The 22233-nt window shown below is 44.2% G+C and overlaps 1 protein-coding gene across 1 annotated transcript; it reads right to left on the bottom strand.

Annotated features, from left to right (window-relative positions):
* Positions 1-759: 759 nt before the first annotated feature.
* Positions 760-19727, bottom strand: LOC142559221 (lysosomal protective protein-like). The gene is made up of 10 exons (XM_075670849.1): positions 19546-19727; positions 16877-17039; positions 16253-16501; positions 15445-15536; positions 12379-12478; positions 10885-11058; positions 6599-6717; positions 5308-5467; positions 3405-3497; positions 760-859 (listed from the first exon to the last, which is right to left on the bottom strand). Exons 1-10 carry the CDS (start codon positions 19710-19712, stop codon positions 773-775), a joined length of 1404 nt encoding a protein of 467 aa, XP_075526964.1. The 5' UTR covers positions 19713-19727; the 3' UTR covers positions 760-772.
* Positions 19728-22233: the final 2506 nt, after the last annotated feature.

The following is a 22233-nucleotide window of genomic DNA, read 5'->3' as shown; positions in this document are numbered from 1 at the left end:
TCGGGCCACTTCAGTCAAGGTCGATCCAAATAGGTCGCAAAGCTTCGGGAGAAAAGCGGTTCAGTGCAGATTGTCACCGACATCAGCAAGGGGGGTTATGGGAGCAGCGATTGAAGCGCGACTATGTTTGGAGGGAACAAACATTGGGAAACAAAAAAAGCGTTTTTGTTTTAATTCAAGCGAGACCCCCCCCCCCCACAGTTAGATTCATTCAACAAAAATAAAATTCCTGGTCAATTTTATATATTCGTGACGAGTTAAGAAAATGGAATTTTATTCAATTTTATTATTATTATTAAATGCATTTATTTTCGGGGCCCATCGTTACAGGGGGTGTTGATTGAAGCCACCATCACTCGCAATGCAATGCACGTCTTGAAATGGGCAGAAAGGCGCACTCATAAAGTTCACCGTTTGAAATACGCCCTCCTCACAGTTCGTGCTTTTTTGCTTGTCGAAGTTTGTCTGACTTTGGTGACGCGGGTAGCTTCATCGCTTCTTAATCTGTTCAGTCAAAAGTAGTGAGTTACGACCGCCAGATAATTGTTGTGCTTTCGTTGTGCTTGATTCTTACTTGTTTTGCAACGCTTCCGTCCGTCTGCAACGTGCCGCACGAGACAGATTGTCCGCGCCGGCCAATAAGCCACGAAATGAAAACACGTATGGAGCTGCGTTTAAAATTTTGCATTAGGGATTACCGTTATCGTGGGTGAATTTCTTTTTATTCCGCCGCTTCTTCATCGAACTTTTTCCGCTGAAAACACATTTTTCTTTATTCAAACGAGCTCCTTGAAAGGAAGTTGGATATCATCTGCAGTGATTCTTCAGGCTTGTCCATGGGAACCATGTGGCCGGCACCCTGAAGTGATGAAGCAGCAGTTCAGGAAACAAAGGCAACATTGCAGTTCCATCCGATATTTGCAAGTGTCAACTGATTTCTTTGATCGCGGAATCACGAAAGATATCCCTGTGCCTCCATTATATGCTCTTAGTAACCCGAGCATAACTGAATTCCAAGTAGTCTGTGAGAAAGTTCTTCCCTGTCCATTGTTTGAAGGACGCTTAAGCTTCGTCTTTAAGAGTGGAAAGCGACAGCATTCGAAAATCGCTGACTGCTTCTCACGCTTCCCGGCAACTGCAGCATATGTAGCCGTGATATTTACCCGGAAACGCTGGCGGCGAACGCTATGCGCGGAGGCTAGCTTTCTGGTAGGAACGCGGCCTCTTGCGTGGGCCTGTTCTCGGAGGTCGCGCACAGCGGCGCCGCAAAAATATTACATCATCTTCAGGCTTCTGTTATTTATTTTAACTCCTAATATTTCAGTCTGAGAAGATTTAATATAAAAGACATACGCTGACGGAGTTTTGTTTCGTGACAATTGTTTGTGGGCTGTCATTCTCAATATACCGAGGAATAACTTTGTGAAGAATGTCAGACAACGTGTGAGCCATTTTAGTGATATAATGTTGTGGCAATATAAACACCATATACCGCATGTCATATAGCAAGGCGTGACGTATACATGTATCTAGATATATGCGGAAATTTTCTCTCACGGACGCCGACGCCGACGCCGCATTTTCTGCGACACAGGGCCCTTAGCGCTATTGCGTTAAGAAACGTGAAACATTGCTATTTATTATGGACTTGTAAATCGTCTCGGACAAATGGCGCTTGCATAAATGCGCGAAAGACCGCATAACATCTCGTTTACTAGAATATAAAAGATTGCCAATAGCTTTACGTGACCTCCGGCAGCAGGTTAACACGAAGCTCAATGAAGATTCTGGTGCACACAAAAATCCAACCTCACTCAATGAAGAATAATATGTCATCCTAGAAACTACAGCTCGAACATTTTGGTGCCTCCCCCACCTCCGACCCTTTCTTCTCAAAAGTTAAAATGCAACGAAAGAGAAAAGTAGGACAAAACTCCCCCTTAGGCATGTCAAGGTAAAGAAAAACAAAGGGAGAATTTCACTGCGTTTGTTTAGTGGTTTTGCTAAGCCATATCGGAATGAACAGTCAATTTTATCTCCAAATTGCAAACGCCAGGAAGCACCAGGTCTCAGTATGGTATTAAGCGCAGGGTGTTCTAAATTTAAACACTTCAACAGACACGGGACTACCGAGAGAGCGGAGACTGCAAACTTGGATTTCTACATCTCTTTCACATAGCGCAAAGCCTCGGCAAAAAATCTCCTCGCATTTATTTTTATTCCCAAGCTTAAACAGGCTCTGAAATTAACGGTGGATGATTGCGGCCGTGGAGTGTCGCAGTTTCCCGGCTAAAGCTCGTCGTTGCTTTCGTAGAGCTTAGATCATCTGCCTGCCCAAGCACGCAGTTCCTCAGTACAAGGAAGTGTAGAATCGTAAACATCGAAAAGAGATTTAATGGGACATTTAACTAGGTTATAATATTATTGCATGCTTTCAAATCTTCATTTTCGTTAATGTTGCTGTAACAGCTTGATTAATAAAACAGAAAGAAAGCGCTCAACCGTGGGACGTATATTGCGACGATTACTTTCGGCAACAGTGTCCCCTCGGCGATAGTATCGCCGTGAGGTGCACGCTGATTGGCTCGTTGTGATCGTTCAGATGACGCAGTACTCAACCAGCCAATCAGTTCATCCGATTCTGCTAGTACAGCCACTGTGCGCGCGCCAATGGCAAAGGCGGCGTGGCCAAGGCGATAGTATCGCCGAAATTGATCGTCGTAGAATACATTCCGTCTTTATTTATGATCCCAGCGCCTGTTAATCTGCGTGACGTCCCCAATTTAAAAGTATTTTCCTACATTTCTTCGTTGTGTAGCATTGAAGTTAGCGAAATCTCTCAAGTTAAGCCTTTGGCTCTTTCACGATACAATGAAATCAATTTTTTTCGATAAAATGTTAGTAGGCCCGAACCGATGCAGCCGACATTCGCGACATGACGCCGTGTCCATGCGAAAACTTCAAGGTGGCAGCGTCACTGGTCTTTGAGTCTTTCCTACGTAAACAAGCCTTCTCTTGCGATAACAGTCTCTTTTCTGGTATCGTAGGGGCGTAATTTACTAACACAGGTCGTCTTCGTTTGTTATTTTGTGCCTTTCTGAGGCATAACCGCCTATTATCCTCACCACGTTGCCACGCATTGTGTAGCTGCCTACGCCTGCGTTTATGACCCTGTCACAAAAGACATCCTCCACGTTTTCGTGAAGCCTGAGTGCTAGGAATATTAGCGATAGCGGAATTCCTTAACTGCTTCTTGTTCGGCTGTGTTCTACCCAGCACTGCTGCGAATGACGGCTTTTGCTTGGGCGCTCAAGCCTCGCAAAGTATTACCTGACCCGAGCGACACAATTCCCAACACGTTTCAATCACTGCGCCAGTAAAATACAATGCAAAAAAAAAACTACCTTCACGGTGACGAAAGTGATGTCCTTGGCGAAGGTCTGCACGAAGCCAGCGATAACGGATCCAGCGTGCCACATCTTGTATTCAGATGTGGGCTGCCAAAGAAAAGAATGAGACGCGCAAGGCAAAATCCCACATAATTAAATGAAACTAATGCTTCAACGCTTTATAATGCGAAGGTTGCGAAGGTAATGCTCATCGACTGAAACGCGATACTCCTACAGCATGGTGGCCTGTACTTCGTCACAGGTGGGCGCTGGGGACAGAGAGCTGATGCATCTTTTGGGACATGTGAAAACTGAGAGTTGCTTCGATGCACGGTGACGGCATTCGGTCCACTTAGCCATATCCCAGCAAACAACGGTGGCGCCAAAAAACGAGGCGGCCGCCATGCTGTGAGAAATCTTTTAATTCGTAACTCTCCACCAAAAAGAGATCGAATTTTTGTAAGGTGCGTCTGTCAGAGCATCTAAAGCGGACAAATTTGATATATGAACATACAGCGTTCGTGAAATTGTTTCAACGTGCATGAGAGTTTTGCGAAGAGCCTACTCAGACATTGGTGGTATATTTTAGCGCGATGTATATTACATCAGTTATTTTCGTTTTAGATACGTCATTAGGTACAGTGTACGTAGTAGTGATATCGTTTTTTATTCCCGAGTTAGTTTTATTCTTCATACTTGAGGTCTTCTTATACAATTTTTGAATTTCAGACATATTTGGTTAAAAACGTTGACGGCAAAAATAACAAGCTCGCTATCCTACAGTCGCTGTACACTAACAGTTTATTTTAAGTGCAACAGATCTCGTCAAATTTGGTGCAGTGTTTGCAGATAAAAAAACAAGACACAGCAGGAGGAAATTCCCTCCCCCCAGCCCGAAACTGAACAGGGCTCAGGCTGTTGCTTTCAGGCTTTTAGAGACGAGATCCTTACCCACCCCGAGAGCGCTTAGTTGGATAGACCCGAACTTCCCGCAATCGTGCTCCAAATGCGGTCACACGTGCTGCTCCTTCGACCACATGCTCTGGCTGTGCCCGTACAACGCGGGCTCCGACTTTCATAACAAGTCCAAGTGAGACGCCTTGCTGAAGAGCTCGGATTTCACAAACCAACTACAGGCCGTCCAGAGGGCCCGCGACGTCGCGGAGAGCCACCACCTCCCTGTCCCGTCGTGGGCGGAGCCACCAACTTGATCGGAGAGCCTTCGGTTGCCCCCAATCGAGTTTCTCAGGACACTCCAATAAAGTTCTGGTCACTGTCACTGTCTCCGTTCCCGTGTATTCCGATGGGAGATCCCACCCTAAAGCTTCCTCTTAAGAGCGTTTGAAGACTAGACTAATGTTACAGGATGCAAGGAACGGCTGTAGGAGGAGGAGGATGAGGAGGAGGAGGATGAGTTTTAAGAAGGATGGGCGAAGAATTCACTCCTGTCTTCGCTTCCACAGAGCTGCTCATGAGTACGGTCAAGATTCGTAGGCTACTTTGGGAATTGCCACGCTATCCGACTAAAAGGTTGAGAGGAAAGCTAAAAAAATGCAATTTGTTGCATTTTTTACGTAGACCGTCGACTCCTTTTATGAGCAGTATGTTGAACAACAAACATTCGTATGCTACCTGAAGGCATCAAACCTGCCGGATTTGAGACGCTCACTATGAAATGAAGGACGCTGAGGGGAATAGAGAGACCACTAAGAACATACCAACCCACAACCTTCGCATTACGCGAGTTCCCGTAAACCATTGCAGATGACTACTGTGACGTTGCCTGTGTGCATTAACAGTTTGAAAGGCACATTATGTCCACAACGCAGAGATTTTCACCTCACAAACTACTCCTGGTACACGCAGAAAAAAAAGACTTTTCTTTACTTCTTTCTTCTTTTTGTGGAGGACACTTTACCTCGTATCCCAAGCTGCGTACGAACCAGTCGCCCCCGAGAAACGGACACGCCATGTCCACGTCGCCATGATAAACGAGGCCTCTGAGCCGTCCAGATTCGGCCAGTTGTCGCACCACTTCCCGCACAGTCACGTGCTGCTGGGTGTAGTTTAGGGTCTTACTGTAATGAAGCACGAAGCAAGGGGGTCGTTCCGAGAACACATCCGTATGCGCTTGCTATAATCACACATTTCTTCTCAACCTTATAGCTCACGCTGTGCCAAGAAAGAACAACAAACATTTTAAAAAAAGAAATGAGAGAAACCATATACTATTGATGGAGCAGTTCATTTCATTTTTTATTGCTGGTGATGGCTCCATGGCAAATGGCGTACGTTTTTGGCGCAAGATTGCAGGCTCGAATAATGGCATAGCGGCCGCGTCCACATGAAACCAAGGTCATGAACCTACAGTTACTGAAATTTATGTTCGTCACTAGTCAGTGCTCAGGTGTACACTGTATGGTGCAGTACCGAATCAATAATTTATCCCTTGGTCGGCAACAATAAGACATTCATATCGGTACTTGTCACAACTAACCGCGCGGCTGTTTCTCTTTTATAAGGTCTTTAAGAACGTTGCGCTGCCTCGTGGCGAAAACCACAACCAAATTATAGCATGTCGATCTCAAGGTCCGCAGTCCGCAACCCGTATATTTACTTGCTGCCCTCTTATAGGATATAATGAATGTGCAGTAACAATCTTGTCTGTGTAAGCTGCAAATGCATCGGAGGTTTTGTGAATGCATAAATACGATACTGTTAACAAAGAAGCCAATAGCAACACTATGCAAGCATTGTTGGAAAGGTACATCTGTACTATAGCATTGTAACATGCAATTCTAACTCAAATTTAACTCTCATATGCTTGAACTCCGCTTTATGAAGACCAATTTCACTGTATTGTAGAAACAAAACTGTTTTTGTAAACATATGCCTGTTGCCCTATAGAATTCAGGGCTGGCGCTCCAGTCCAAAAATGAGTATATTCTTTGCATTAAGGTTAAATCGTTTTGTATAACATATGTTAGGACCTGTTTAAAAACGTTGAAAGCGCGGAAGCGAATGTAGTACATTTCCTTCATAACGACATTCATCCTTGCAGAAGCTTCGTTGAATTTCCTTGAATATCGTTTATCCGACTCACGTCTCCTCGTATTTTGCGTTTCGCTTTTTGTGTATGCTGCGTGACACAGTGACAGTGCTGGTGCCTCCGCCCTCTACGTGACTGCGAACCCTTAAAATAGACTCACCTGCACGGCACCCACATATGGGGAGATTGTTCAACGTGCAAAGCTTCGATGACGTCACGTCTGTTGTAGTACAGCAGCAAGTTGTCCTGGTTGTAGCAATTCGGGGTCTCGAACAGGCTCTAGAAAAGACCGACTGACCAGAGTCACGGATACGAGTACTTCACGGCATTTGTGAATCGAAAGCGCAATTGCTAAACCTGGTGCTGGCACTGGCTGGTTCATGACTGGAGTAATAGTGAAAACAGAGTTAAGAGGAAGCTTTACCTCGGAGGCATCTCCTATTTCCTTATTCAATTACTCGTGAAACGAAGAAATACATTATGAAACAATCGTTGGAATTATCTGAGTAAAACTTGTTCGATTCGAGAGAAAAAATCTTAAATTCTGGCAACTCCGAAAGCAGAAATATGATTTAAGATATATCGTATTATACAAAAATTGCCGAAATTCTGCGAGTTAGAAAACTTGAAAAACGAAGTTCAGAAAGACGTAATTATTCTCCAAAAACACATTAGCTCAGTTTTCTAAAGTGCATAGCGGACAGCTTGCATGACAGGATACATGAAATTATTACATTTACGAGAGTTTTCCACAAGTCATTCTCCCAAATTAGTGCTATATATAACAGAGCAGTGTATAATATGCAATTTATGTCCAAGCTATTATTCGTAGGTGCATTTTCCCGAATTTTGGTGCAATTCTTTCTTGCTCAATTACAAAGCATCAAACTTGATATTTGATCCTCTCGCGATTTTGCAATTTTCGAGAGGTTTTTTTTTTTCGGAAGAAAGCACGACATAAATTGATAATCTACTTCATTCAGTTATTAAATTTTCACTTGTTCTTTTACATGCCACAAACCTAATCAAAATGGATTTAGTGGTTGCCAAAAAACTATTTCTCCGTTTCCATGTCTTTAGATAGTAGCTCCCGAGCTAATGCTGCCTGTCAAGGACAGCCTGTGAGATGCGACAAATATCAGCCCTGACTAACAAACAACTGTGCATTTTTTCACGCAGTAAACACTATTGAAAGTAAGCACGAAACATTGTAGGCTGCAATGATAGTCAGTTCTTACCGTTAGTGTTTGTCACTGTCTTCACGTCCTATAAGAAGCTCCGGATTGAGGTTTAGTGTCAAAGCGTCTCTCTCTCTCTCTCTCTCTCTCTCTCTCTCTCTCTATCTCTCTCTCTCTCTCTCTCTCTCTATCTCTCTATCTATCTATCTATCTATCTATCTATCTATCTATCTATCTATCTATCTATCTATCTATTTATCTATCTATCTATCTATCTATCTATCTCTATTGTTCCCAATCACAAATAGTATTTCGTCTCTGCGATTAACCGGAGATTTTCTAACAGACAAATTGATTCAGTTAGATGTTGCCGCAAACAGATGTGCTTTTAACAAAATGACAATATCTTGTGCACATTTGCTTTTCAATTAGATGACCCTGTTTTAGGCTTGCTTTAGGTTCGTGTTCTAGCCTGTTAAGAAACAGCCTGCCCAATTTTGTTCTGCGAATGTGCATTTATGTATATGCGATTTATTACACTGCTTATTGCCGTTTTGCCGTTGTACTAGCATGGATGGCCTTGAGCTATGGACCCAGATGCATTGTACACACTGCCCCGCGCATACTTCTTATTTGAATAAAAGTAATTCTTTCTTACAATCACGGCAGCTTTAGTACCGACATACCATATACGAGGGAGGGTATAATACGCGAGTGTACCACGTATGTTATAAGATGCGAGCCTCTACAGTTTAAGCCGATACTTCGTTTTGACCGACTGCTCGAGTTTCACACGCCCGCATCATCGAGTCCAGTTGACATCTTGAGCACGACACACTCAAAAATACAGACGCATACGACACAGGTGAATATGAACCGCCCATGTGTGACTCGGGTTCCACCAGACTGCCTGATGGGAAAACAGTACGTTTGCTCGCGAGCAAGCACTATGCACGCGTCACTGAAAGTCCATCTCATTCATTAACAGACATTTCGAAATTCATTTTAATTTTATCGCATAGCTCTTAAACAGAGTACTAATCTTCATGAATGAAGAAATGAGCTTCGTAAGAGAGACATCGTTTCTGTTGCTAAAGGACACACGTACAATCACAGACACAAGGAACGAAAAGGGCTGCTGAATCGCCTTAAAGGGCGACACAACATGGCCGGAAAATACAACACAGCACGACGTTCGTGTTGTCCTTTGCGGACCTAAAGTCCGTCTTTGCATGCCTAGCTTTGATTAAGGTGACTCCTTGTCAACTGGCGAAGGAATCAGTTGCTTAAAGATTTATGTTCTTGAATAAACGAGAGAGATGTAAAGAAAAATACTCGCTTTAATAAAAAAGAAACAAGCTTGGAAAAAGCACCTCCAACCAGGCTAACCGATGTTTTTAGAAGCGTGAGATAGCATCAAAATTCGCAGCTCCTTATCACCTCCTTCCTCAAGTGGAAAAGAAGGAATATATAAAAAAGCATTACTTATTCCTACGGTAAACGAATGCTGAATATTGATTACATACTGAAGTCATGCGACGGGACAAGGACATTAGGAAAACAGCAGCAACAGGAGTAGCACTGTCCTGTTGTAGTTGTTTTCTTGTCCTCGTCCCATCGCGTTGCTTCAATACACGTTCAAGATTAACCAACTCACCTAAATCAAGTTGTTGATGTTGGTTATGCCTCAGCGGAAATGCGGTAAGCTTTGGTCAGAGCGACCGCGGCGTTAGTACAATACTGACATTTGAAACGTTGTGTTTCTTTGTGTATCTTCGGAGACATAAGTTGTGGAATGGAGGGCCGTCATTGAGGCTCGCCGAATGTCAGGGCACAACCACGCTGCCAGTAGCGACGGGCGAATTAAATTTGCTAGGCTTGGAGCTCATAGCTAATGAAAGTAATATTCTCAGTATTCGCTAAATGGACGCGTCCGTATAGTGTCTGCACCTGACTACAACTTAACTAGTTTATGAGACGAAAGAATAATTTCTGAGTTGAACAATAATTTGCGCAACATATTAGGGAGTCCATTCATTATCCCCGCTCATACATATGCAGACAAGGGCCTCCTATGAGTAGATTATAAGCAAGAGAATGAAACAGCCGCTAAATATTATTGTTCAAAAAACGTATTTGCTTGAGGGTAGCCTTTGAATACTAGTGAAGGCTGAGTTCTATGCGCTAAGTGTCAATAATCAAGAAAAACAGAGTTACCCGACCAACTGGTGGGACCTTCGATAAGGTATTCGAGATCTTTTAACAAGTAAAATTGTTTTCAACCTAACGCTCTAACTTCAAGTGATTCGCTTTCCGTAATCCTAACCTATAACAATTCCGAACCTGGTTATCGCACAACTCTACTTCCGACTGCATCGAAATTAGGACATTCCGTCGCTCTTCTTAACATCATTTATTGCGTCTAATCTCTCCCTGTGTTTTATTGTTGCGCTTTTCTCTTAAGATGAATATTTAGAGCGAAGCCAGGTCTAACTTCATTATTCCAATTCGTGCAAAACGCAGAAATGACCTAATCAGACAACCGCTCTGCCAATTAAAATAAATTTTCTTACATTTGAGAAATAAAACTAAATCATACCGACTGTAGGCAGCAAAATATTGACTTAGGCCTAAACTTTCTTACAAATATTGCTGTAAATTGGTAACGAACACAAAAAATATATATGGACGAAGTTCACAAATGCGTAGCTCATCAAATACAGACGTCGCAGTTCTGTAAACTGCTTCGGTTACAATATCAAGCGAACAGAGGTGATATATGAACTGACAATTGACGTGAAATGGTTGGTGCATTTACGAGGGTCCTCCAAAAATCTTGCTCAAAGAAATGTGGCATATGTCAGAGCGGTGTTCAATACAACAATTCTTGTCCGCTTTAGGTGTATCATTGGGTGCAGCTCACGTAATTCTGATGTCGTTTCTTATTGTGCAGTTACAGAGCAGCGACGTCGATGCATAAGCTTCTGTTAATCTTGCAATTTGTCATAATTTATTGAAAACGCGTAAAGCGTAAGTTGAAATTCCAGTTCCTACAGTTACTAGATTTTAACTTTTTTTTTCATTAAACTTCAACAAACCGCCAAAATTTGGTTCAATGCAAGCCGATAAAAACGATTTCTCCATTCTCGCGTATTTAGACAAGAGATTGCGAGCTAATGCTTATGACGGCATGTTCAGAAGCACAAAATTATGGCATGCTCATGTTCAATTCAGAATGATGGCATGTTCAGATGCACGTGGGCCTCACCGAGGTTCGCACGCCAAGCATCTTGATCAGGAGCTGCTTCGTTGCGTACTGACTCGTCATCTCCGGGTGACGCCTCGAGAGAAGCTCCCGCGGTTCTTTGACGATCTCGCACGGGACGTACAAGTTGTACACGTTCAAGCCACTCTTGAGAACGATTTCGTACGCGACTCTCACCTAAGAAATCAAAACGAACGTTGTAGCGAGCACGACGAAGAAGCGCACTGCAAGGAAAAGAACAAGAGCAACACCAACAGGACACGAAATGAGCTGCCTTATAAACTCGCTCATTTGCGAATCCTTCCCTCAAATGCTGAAATTTAAAGGTCAAACGAAGACGGAAACAGTGGGTAGCGAGCGCTGGCTTGTCATCTTTGACTTCTTTTATCCAGGTAAGCACACAATGTTTCGCGTCTAAGCGTGACATATCCTCCGAAGCGCAATTACCAATTGGTGACAAAAGCTGAAGTTGCATCTGCATGTGGCAGTCTTTCCAATTATGCGTGACAACAATTTGTTTTTCTATTGCTAGACGCGCGGTTACAAAGTATTGCGTCCTAGAATATTTTTTTTTTGTCGCAAACATCTCAAAGCGCACCGGCACACTGACAAAAGGTCATAGAAAAGCAGACAGGGCCGTTTAACCTTCTGTCTCTGTGCCAGTGCGCTGCAAGATCTGTTCAACATGAGCTTGAACTAACTAACCCGACTCGCCGTCATGAAAGAAAAAAATGTTCCAGAGATACGCAATGCGCTGGGTGTACCACGCCTTATCTCTTTTGTTGTTCGGAAACGTACCGTCCCTTTTCAGCGGTACTACGTTAGTGCGTATGCAGGGGAAGAAAAAAAAAAGGGGGGGGGGGGTAGAAAACACGATATATGAGCAACATGCGTGCCTACACCTTCTTAAACCGAAAGACAGGCTCTGCGAAATAAAGTTGGATCCTGCGCGGTAGTGTCATGGCTATCGCGTTCAGTTGCTTGGCGCCACGTCGAGTGTTCGCCTCCAAGCCCCGGCGGACGCACTTCAAGGAGGGCGAACTGTAGAGACGCTTGTATACTTTGATTTTGGGGGCCACGTTGGAGGATCTGAGGCGGTCAAAATTATTCCAGAGCCCTCGTCCACTGCAGTGTCTCTGGCATTCCCCGTGTCGCTTTGGAACCTTAAAAGCCACCACTCAAATCAGTGCAAAGTTGGCGAGGTCTGATTGCCGGCTAAGACTAGGCGCTATTTCGGCATGAAGGGCACGACGACTATGCGCAGATATCTGCTAAAATCACGTGGTTATTTGCAGGTTTTTCAACTTTGGTCTTACTTGCGTTGTTCTTGTTTCTATCAGTCGGGACGTCATTTACGAAACTATTTCTCTCTGTACTGAGTTTCAGTGGTGCCAATAAATAACATTCAAAGAAGCATCTCCTTCAATATGCGGGCGCTAAAATTTAATTCACCGTCGATAAGCAAACGTCACAACTTGTTAAGGAGCAAAGATATACCGGATTAACGCAGGCAGGATCCTGGGTGGTCCAGGCGAAGTCGCATGTCTCCTTCGAGACTGAGCCATTGCAGCAATTTGACGTCACCTCGTTCCAGAGGCTGCAGAAAATGAGAAATGTATCGCGCTTTGCATTTGGGAAAGCCAAATGACAATGCCCGCGAAGGATGGGTTTAAGCCATATCGAGTGTTGCCATAATTTTTTTTAATCGCGTCGTTAAAGTGAGATATAAAGGTCGCTAAATTGCCACTAATTTTTTAGTAAATTCTAGGTAACCTGGGCGTTTTAGAACAATATTATATACGCTGGCATGGCGTAAGTATTTTGCCTAAATGTCTCACGTTTGTTTAATTGAGTGAGCTGTCATTTGAGCGAGAAACAACTTGCGAATTTACCAGCAGTATGTAGTGGGCTTCTACTTCGCGAGTATACTTACGTAACAAAACGCGATGACATTGAAATTTGGCTTCTACCTTCAGATTGTGAGGTTTCAAATGCAGCACGATTTAAACGAACACAAGCAATGTGATTTTCTTAGCAGGAAAAGTCCCTTGGTGTACATTATCACTGAAACTTTTCTAGTTCTCGGCGCTCCTGAAAGGATAACAAAACTCCCCAAGACGCACATGGTCGCATGTTGACCCAGCGATGACCATTACGCGAGCTTTATACAGGTAAAAAACTACGCTTCCTCCCTCTCCCTCTCTTGGTCTACTTGATGCCTCTTCGCAGTACTGATTGGTCCAGGCTATAAGGAAGCAGTGTATTGAGGCTCGCGCTAACGACACCAGCCGCCCCTATGCACTATCTATCTATCTATCTATCTATCTATCTATCTATCTATCTATCTATCTATCTATCTATCTATCTATCTATCTATCTATCTATCTATCTATCTATCTATCTATCTATCTATCTTGCCTCTTACGCCGACACAGTGGCAGAAGTTGTCTACCAGCTTGAACCGCTACGTATGTGCTTGTGATCGCGATGTTCTTGTGGCCATTCCATCGTCGTCATTCCAGCTTCGTCACCTCACTCTAGTCGTGCCATAGTCGTCACGCCTTTTACGCCGACCCAGTGGCCACAGTTGCTCGGGCTTCTGTCCGCATTTCTTATGTCCAACTTTTCATGAGTATAAGAAAACTTTGCAATCCACTGTGATCACAAATAATGAATACTTAAAATTTCCGTTGGAAAAAGACATTCAAATTTCCTTTAACGAACTTAACCCATCCATCCACTATCTATCTATCTATCTATCTATCTATCTATCTATCTATCTATCTATCTATCTATCTATCTATCTATCTATCTATCTATCTATCTATCTATCTATCTATCTATCTATCTTGCCTCTTACGCTGACATAGTGGTAAAAGCTGTGTACCAGCTTCAACCGCTAGGCACGTGCTTGTGATCGTGATGATGCCGCGGCCATTCCACCGTCGTCATTCCAGCTTCGTCATCTCACTCTCGTCGTGCCATAGTCGTCACGCCTTTTACGCCGACCAAGTGGCCCAAGTTGTCTAATAGCTCGGGCTTGGGATATATGCTTGTGGTAGTGATGGCGTCTTGTTCGTTGCGTCGTCGTTATTCCAGCTTTGTCGTCCAGCTTGCCTCACGCCGTCGTCGCCACGTCATCGTCGTCACCCCATCGCCGTCATACAATCACCATGCATTCGTTATCACATCGCCGTCGTCACTCCAGCTTCGTCATCCGACTCTTGTCATACCATCGTTGTCAAGCCATCGTCGCCATACAGGCCTGGTCACGCCATTGTCGTCATACACTCGTCATCGTATTATCCTCACACCAATGTCATGCCACAGTCATCGTGTCGTCGTTATGCATTCGTAGCCACGCCGTTGTTGTGACGCCATCGTGGTCGTTGCATCTTCGCCATTCGAACTTCATCATTTGATTTTCATCATGCTATCGTCGTCACGCCATCATCGTCGCACAGTCATCGTCATACCATTGACGTCATGCCGTGGTCGACATCCCACCTTTGACGTTCCATCGACGCGAATACCTTTTGTCGTTCTGTCGTAATCAATCTGCCGTCATTCCGTCATACCGTCATCATCACGCCGTCGTGGTCGTGTCATCGTCGTCACTCCAGCTTCGTCACGCCGCCGTCACCGCGCCATCGTCGTCATATGGGCTTCGAGGTACAGTTGTCACGCCATTGTCGTAGTAGACTCGTCGTCATCGCATTGTCTTCATGCCGTTGTCTTGCCATCGTCGTCATTGCAGCTTGGTCACCCGTTTGTCATCATACCTTCGTCGTTACGCCATCTTCGTCATGCACTCGTCGTCATATCAACTTTGCCGTTCCATCGACGTCATTTCGTCGCCACTGCGTCGGCGTCGTGCGTTCACCGTCATCGTGGTCGACCTTGGCAAGCGAGCCGAACGATGCCGGAATGCGTCGCATTTAGCCAAAGCAACGGAACGCTCTGAATGACAGCTACACACATTAAATAAACGTGACTTCAGAAATACGGCTTGTCGCAAGATAGCTTGAATGTTATTCGCACTAACGCCGAGTCATCGTAAGATGAGTTCTGCCATAATTATTCTCTTGATGCCTTCCAAATGTCGCAACAAAAATGTGTATGTCCATCAATCGAGCGTACTTCGTGAAAGGGCCAGGCCCGAAAGGTTAGGACCCATTTATATCGGTTTCGCAAACGTGAAACAATAATAAGAAACATGCATTTTGTGAGCACACTGAAACTTGTGAAAACAACCATTGCTTCATCATGGTCACAAAGAACACCCGTCACGTAGCCAATTTGGGACGCTCCCATATAGCTTTTGAATCGTGAAGGGCATTATAGAAGGCTATTTCTGAAGCAACTTTTCCAACTTCGAAGTCGCTAAAATGTCAGTAGTTCTTTCACGTCGCTAAAAAAGTCGTCGCTCGGTAAATTGAATAAAATTAACTGTCACTAAACAGAGCATAAATTCGCTAAATCTTGCGACAGAATCGCTAAAATTGCAGTACTGGTTCCATCAACCTGATTCGCGAAAGAAGAACCAGAGTAACGAACGCTTACTCGTCTCCGAAGAGGCCGTGGTAGTAGGCGAAAAAGAGGATCGCCTTGCCGTGGATCTCGAAATCCACCGCTCCGTTTCCGATGACATAACCCTTGGCAAAGCAAAAACGTGGGTAAATCTGCGAGCAAATTCTAATAGCCGCACTATAAATTATGAAGTTGCAGATTGCGTAGCTCTGTCATTCGCTAATATATACAGTGTATGCGCAAGCACCCCTCAGAATGTCACGGAGTCCAAGATGAAGAGCTGAAGGAACATATGAGGCCGAACTCTCGTGACACTATGCCTACCATGGTTACGCCCATGCACTTTACACTTCCTTTTGATCAGTTTCTCATTAACAATTGTAATTCCAATCTAGTAATATTCATATTTCATCCCATATTACGTCTTCAGTCATATCCAGGGCAAGAGAGCTTGTCAAAATTGTTCACTCTTTCGGATTTCTGACATTCAATGCAGCTCTAGCTGAAGCTCTATTTCACAGCATCCTTCAATGGCGGATATACCTAAGGTATATGCTAGTTTCAGAATTTATGAGCAGACACGACCTCACAACTGTTGAGGTTCATTTTCGCAATGACAACGTGTGCCCCATAGCGAGTAAGAATTTAATTCATGGACATTTTTAATTAGCAAGAGATGCATTGAGATTTCTAATGCAGACAGCTTTACTCTTTCAGAAATGCACACTGAAAGGCGGAGCAGCTATGTCTGTCACAGTCTTTCCTTTTTTTCGTTCGAACTCGAACAGAGGTGGTATATGGCACAGGTCCGACGTGTATGGTTTTAGATCAAACCGCATACCTTCACGTTTATTCCAAGTGGATTCGAGAGCAGAAGGCGTTGTGTTAGGAGAGGAACGAAGATACCGGCGTAGCTTTCACCCGTCACGTAAAACTCATTCTTCCTGAACTGCGGAAACTTGGAAAAGAAATCCAGTATGGCCTGGTAGTTGTCTTCGGTGGCCTTGCTGTCGTCACTACTGTTGTTCCCGGTGGGGTCGTACGAGTAACCGACACCTGCCGGTGCCTCGAGGAATATCACGTTTGCAATCTATATATAGAAAGAATTGAAAACACCACCAGATCAGCAGATGTCGCGATCTAAATGACAAACGAGCCCCAGCGGAAATTGGTTGCGTATGAGTCCTCGCTGCCTCTTCATAACGAAATTGTGCGAGATGTGATACAACCATCGCTAAAGCAGGTTAAGCTAGCCAGGCTTATGAACTATGACGTTTAGTAATTTATAGAAGGAAGTATGGCACATCACGACGTTTGCGGCTCTGCGATACAACATTAAGTGCTCGGTTCACACGGGCAGCGAATGGTCACTGCTCCATCGAGACGAGACTCGAAGTAAGAGCGCCTTTAGGAAATTAACACGAGGCTGTGCAACGCGTTAATTAACAAAGCAAGTTGTACTAGCCTTGTTCCAGCTGAATGGGTTTAGGGTTAGGTTCACGCCTAGAGGATCAATGTGGAACGGGCCCAACTCCATGGCAACACCAACGAGCGAGCTACATCCGGGTCCTCCATTCATCCACAGCAGCACGGGGTCGTCAGACGGAGACCGCTGGCTTTCCATAAACCTTCGCATGAAGAAACAAGAACAGGGATAACGGCTTGTACTTTATTTCGCAATAATGCAGCACTGGAGAGGAAAATATAACAGAATCCCAATGCGCGAGGCTATGCTCGAAACAAGGACACTACGATGCAGAAGGACACGCCCCTAAAGGGCATGTGCTTCTGAACGATCGTGCTCCTGATTGGCCTACGCATGCCGTGGCTTTACGTTATCGTAAATCGGAGTCAAAATCTACCTCCCTATATAGTGAATAACAAGTGCTAAGGCATGATGGAGACAGTATTTCTGAGCGAGTGTGCCTTTCGTATTTATATTTTTATGCGATTACATTACTAGTCATTGAAATATTACACTCATTATTCGAGAGTGGTCTGTGCTTTACATACGCACAAGTACACGCACGCACGCACACACACACGCACACACACACACACACCTGTGGGCAATTACGGAAATAGTCATTCATTGTCTGCTGCATACCTATGTAGGCAGTTACGCAATGTACTTACTACGATGTCAGACTTTACTTTCTACTTGTATTGACGATAATATATACACCTGCACAGAACGCAACCACTTCGCAGAAAGAAAATTTTCATAAGCCTAAAATCAGTCTCCAAATACGCCGCTGTAGTAATCCGGCTGACATACAACGGTGGCAAAGCCTGAAAGCCTTGAAATATAACAGTAAAATCCAGAACTTCTGCAGGTGTTCTAACAGCCCTCTCCATATACAAGACCTGTCATTCTCGCGTTTCTTTTGTTCTTGTTTTTCTTTCGCCTTATCTGTCGATACACCTATCATGTACGTTATAGACCCTTCTAGGAAACCTGTACCCACTTTGACTGAAAAACTGCAGGAATAAAAATGGCCATCAGAGTGTCTCAATGCTAATTCTACTCTAAATGTGGTAACGCACCAGCAGTTCTGTATCAAACGAAAAACAGGCAGAAGCTCGACATTCTGTTTCTATTTTTGTGTGTTTGTTTATTTCTTTATTTCCATGTGCATGGAAGCTTAGGTCATCTTAAGTCGTACCAGAGGATGCGAGGGCAACTTGCATATCAAGGCCTTTCCAATGTAGATGTATTGTACATTCAGAAAAAAAAAGACATTGGTTTGCACACTGAATCGTCGAAAAAAGAAAAGGTTCTGAATGATCGAGTGAGGCATGAAAAAAATCAGCACAGGACTTCTATACGCCATGTGCCTCAAACGCAAAATGTTCGTCGCATTAATGTTAGTCTTAAGCACATGGAAAGTACTTTGCCCGTAATCGTACACGTTCCGCCAGCGTCGCGATCATCTCAGCGACCACTATGGATGGATGGATGGATATATGGATGGATGGATGGATGGATGGATGGATGGATGGATGGATGGATGGATGGATGGATGGATGGATGGATGGATGCATGGATGGATGTTAAGAGCGTCCCCTTTGGAATGGGGCGATGGGTTGCGCCACCAAGCTCTTGCTATTATACTGCCTATGTCCTACCTGGGTTAAACAATAAAAAAGGAAGAAAAAAACTAGACATTCCCACAACCAAATTTTCTGATCCCTTATTGCGAACTGTGCTTTTGTACGTCTCGTTTCTTTGTCGTTTCCCTACTTCCACCAATCCTCCAGTCACCTCTCACTTTACTTTTACCATTTTACTCTTACTATGTTGGGTGTACAGCAACGCCACCTACAGTCCTTGAAAGTTTTGGTTTATTTCAGTTTCAGTTTATTTATTTCATAAGTGGTATAAACGCTTACATAAGTATACAGAAGGAGGCCCCAGGGGACCTTCTGTCACAAAATATATATATTTGTGCAAATGTATAGCATAAAAGAGCAACGTAGTAGTCACTAAGTGGAATATTGTGCAAAGTAAATGTATTAGAAACTGCAAATAATACAAAGTCAATAAATAGCAGCCCAATTAAAACAGTAGTTTCGGCATTCACAGGAGAACAAACCAATAATGTTTAAAAGTGTACAATTGAAAAGCAAAGAAAAAAAGGAAAAACGAAAGAGAATTGAGCAGGAGCGAAGTGATTATGGGAATAATTTTGATTATGTAGTAGGCAAGTGAATAATGTTTTCTTGGAGAGAGCTCGAAAAAGTTACGAAATGTTAGCAAGCCCTTTGGATTAATACTGTGCTTGGAGGCATATAAGCTATCAGACAGAGCGGCGAAAGAAACGCAGTAAGCAGGCTGACGACTGCAATTCAGAGGAGTACAATCCTCGCCTGCTACTCAGCAAGATGATAGGAACAAAGAAAGTAAACCTAGAAAGATGGGAAAAGAAGCGAGAGGTCTGCAACCCTTGCCTACTGCACAGCAAGGTGATAGCAAGTAAGAAAAAAGTAAAGATGGTAAGATAAGCAAGGAGGCGAGATGACAGGAGAAGACATACTACAAATGCTCAAATAAAACTACTACGAACAACTGAGCATGACCACGGGACCAGATAGAGGGGCGTAAAGTTAACACGGGGCCACGTGTACGCTTACCAATAGTGAAGCAGTCGACCTTCGGCGGCGTTCAGAAAACCCGAGTAGTGCCTGAAGTTTATGCGTTCACGGAGTCCCGGCAAGTTGAGCACCTCCATCTCGGACGGGTCGACGGCCACGCCCAGCAGTGGCAGTGCCGACACCACGAGCACAATTTCGGTTAGCATGGCTCTCGCCAGGCGTCGTGCCCTTTGAGCAATGAAGTTGAACAACGTGTGAAATGCGTGTGTGGCAGGCACACTTTTGATGCGCAACGTTCCTCAAGACGTTACGTGCCGTACCGAAGTTAACACAACGATGACTCCAAGTCTCGCTCTTAAACCATAGATGGTGTCGATATAGTATGGGCCACTCAAACTCTACAAATATTGCGTACTATGTATCGCAGTAACAAATTTTGCACCGTTAAGGGGACCTGAGAGAGAGAGAGAGAGAGAGAGAGAGAGAGAGAGAGAGAGAGAGAGAGAGAGAGAGAGAGAGAGAGAGAGAGAGAGAAGGGAGGAAGGAAAGGCAGGTAGGTTAACCAGACTGAGTCCAGTTTGCTACCCTACACGTGGGACAATTAAGATCGAATTGTTCATGGGGTCAAATGAAGGTTCATTTACCGGCTTTTTTGTGACAAGTAAGCATGCTATTAACTGCGCAGACGACACCAAAACTGTATGAAGTCGTAGTCAAACTCTCGTGCCACATTTTAGTGCGCACTAGGTGGTCATAGTCACTACACAGTTTACAAGTATTACTTGTTTCATCGCATCTGCAGTTTCAGCACGCTGTCGAATACAATACAATGTTATATGGTCTTCAACGCCAACTTCAACACAATTTTACTTCGGCTAAATTGGTAATAGATTAGTTGTATAGGCTACTCAACCAATGTTGGCAAAGCTGCAGAGCATTATTTTGTTATTACCAGCATTGAAATAGCCCTTAAGCAGATGATGTATCCACCTGGTGAATAGCGGATATGATCTCTGTTCCAAAACGTCGCGTCCGAGATTTTCGCATCACGCCATGGGCAGCCGCGGATGACGCCTAATCTCTGAGGTCACATCTGAAACTAGTCTTTTATGCAGCACAAAATTACCCTGCGGTTGGCCTATAAGCGTAAGTGCGTTATTGCGTTATTTGTGAGACAAACCAGAAACCTCAAGGGTGTAAAAATTTCTGGAGTGATTCAATCAGTACGCGGCGAATCATTTTCAGATATTTATTTTTCTGTAGCCACTTCGTGGCTCATAATTTTAGAAACGTATCGAGGCTGGATTCGAGCGTGCGCATCTGATAAGATAATCATTTTTCCTTCCTTACTCCAGTGCAGACTTTCTTTAATAATAAAAAAGGCCTTGCTGCAAAGTGCCCGAATCTGATATCTATACAGGAATGCCCCGAAAGGGCCCTCGATGAGGGTATAAAATAAAATAAAGGGGCTAAGGGGACAGAACAGGTGCAACTTATCCCATAGAGGTATTGAATAGTATTGCAGTCCAGAATAAACCAGTGCTGTTTTATGGACCGGAAATAACGGCCACCGTAACCTTGTTCTTCAGAAACTATAGGAGCAGGGAAGCAACCATAGAAAGCAAGACAATGTACGTAACTATAGAGAAAACGCTGCAATTTACCTACTCTCCACGGAAAGCCAACAATATCTCTCGAAAATGGGGCTAAATATAGTACAAGCAGTTGCTGAAGCAAGTGGGACTAATATCTCAGTTCATTTTTCTTTTTGTGCGTATACAGCAACTACCTGAGACGGCGAAATAAAAAAACGCATGAATTGTAAGCCGTCTTCCCTTACGCATCGAGTTCATGCCGTGTGGGTGGTAACCGCAATCCTTTGGTCTGTGCCAAAATGACATGGCAACTCCCTTTCTGCAATTAAGGGGTCACCGCCGGTCACCCCTTAATTCACTTTTCACTTCACTTATCACTTATCAATTCCCTTATCACTAATCACTTATCAATTATAACTTTATCGAATTATAACCCTTAACCAGTAGACCCTTGCAAGGTAATAATGACGCGAATGTTTACATTGATCGTTACATAGACATCGTTACAAACAGCACATCTCTACATGCGGTATCGTTGTAAACGGACTTTCAAGTACACATTTCCGCTGTTACGCAAACTGGTTTTATTTTGCTGCGTTTACCTCGGATGTAAAGAAGACTTACCTTATTAGTTCAGGAAGTACCGGGCACTTTGGCGCACCGTGTCCCCTGACTCCTCTGACCTCGCCGCGCCTTGGCTGAGCACGTGTCACTCTCTGCTGCTGTTACAGCAGCAACGTGCCAGTGGCCGAGATAGCGGCTCGCTTAGGGAGACAGCAGGGTTCGTGTTTCGCTGCCGGCAGGAGCACCGATAAAACGGAAACTATATCACCCGTATAGGTCACCGGCATGGACACCGTAGGTGCTTTTTCGACAGCGCGTGTGCGTTCCGTCCAAGTAGCTCGCGTATCAGCTACCCAGTAGCCCCGGCCAAACTCGGCGTTTTGTTGGATTCAAAAGAGACTTTTCATGCACCTCCTTCCCGTATGTCTGATGGACCCACCTACTGCTGGTGGCGCCCGAAACTGCCCTGCGCCGCTCCAGCCCGCCGCACTTTCGTAGGTGGTTGGGGTTCCTGCGCTTGCCTCAATCTTCCGCGATTGCGCTGCTATGGAGACGGACAATTTGCGCC

This window comes from Dermacentor variabilis, chromosome 10 (assembly GCF_050947875.1).
Source record: "Dermacentor variabilis isolate Ectoservices chromosome 10, ASM5094787v1, whole genome shotgun sequence".
Taxonomy (NCBI): domain Eukaryota; kingdom Metazoa; phylum Arthropoda; class Arachnida; order Ixodida; family Ixodidae; genus Dermacentor; species Dermacentor variabilis.
This window is presented reverse-complemented; position numbering and strand designations above follow the sequence as displayed.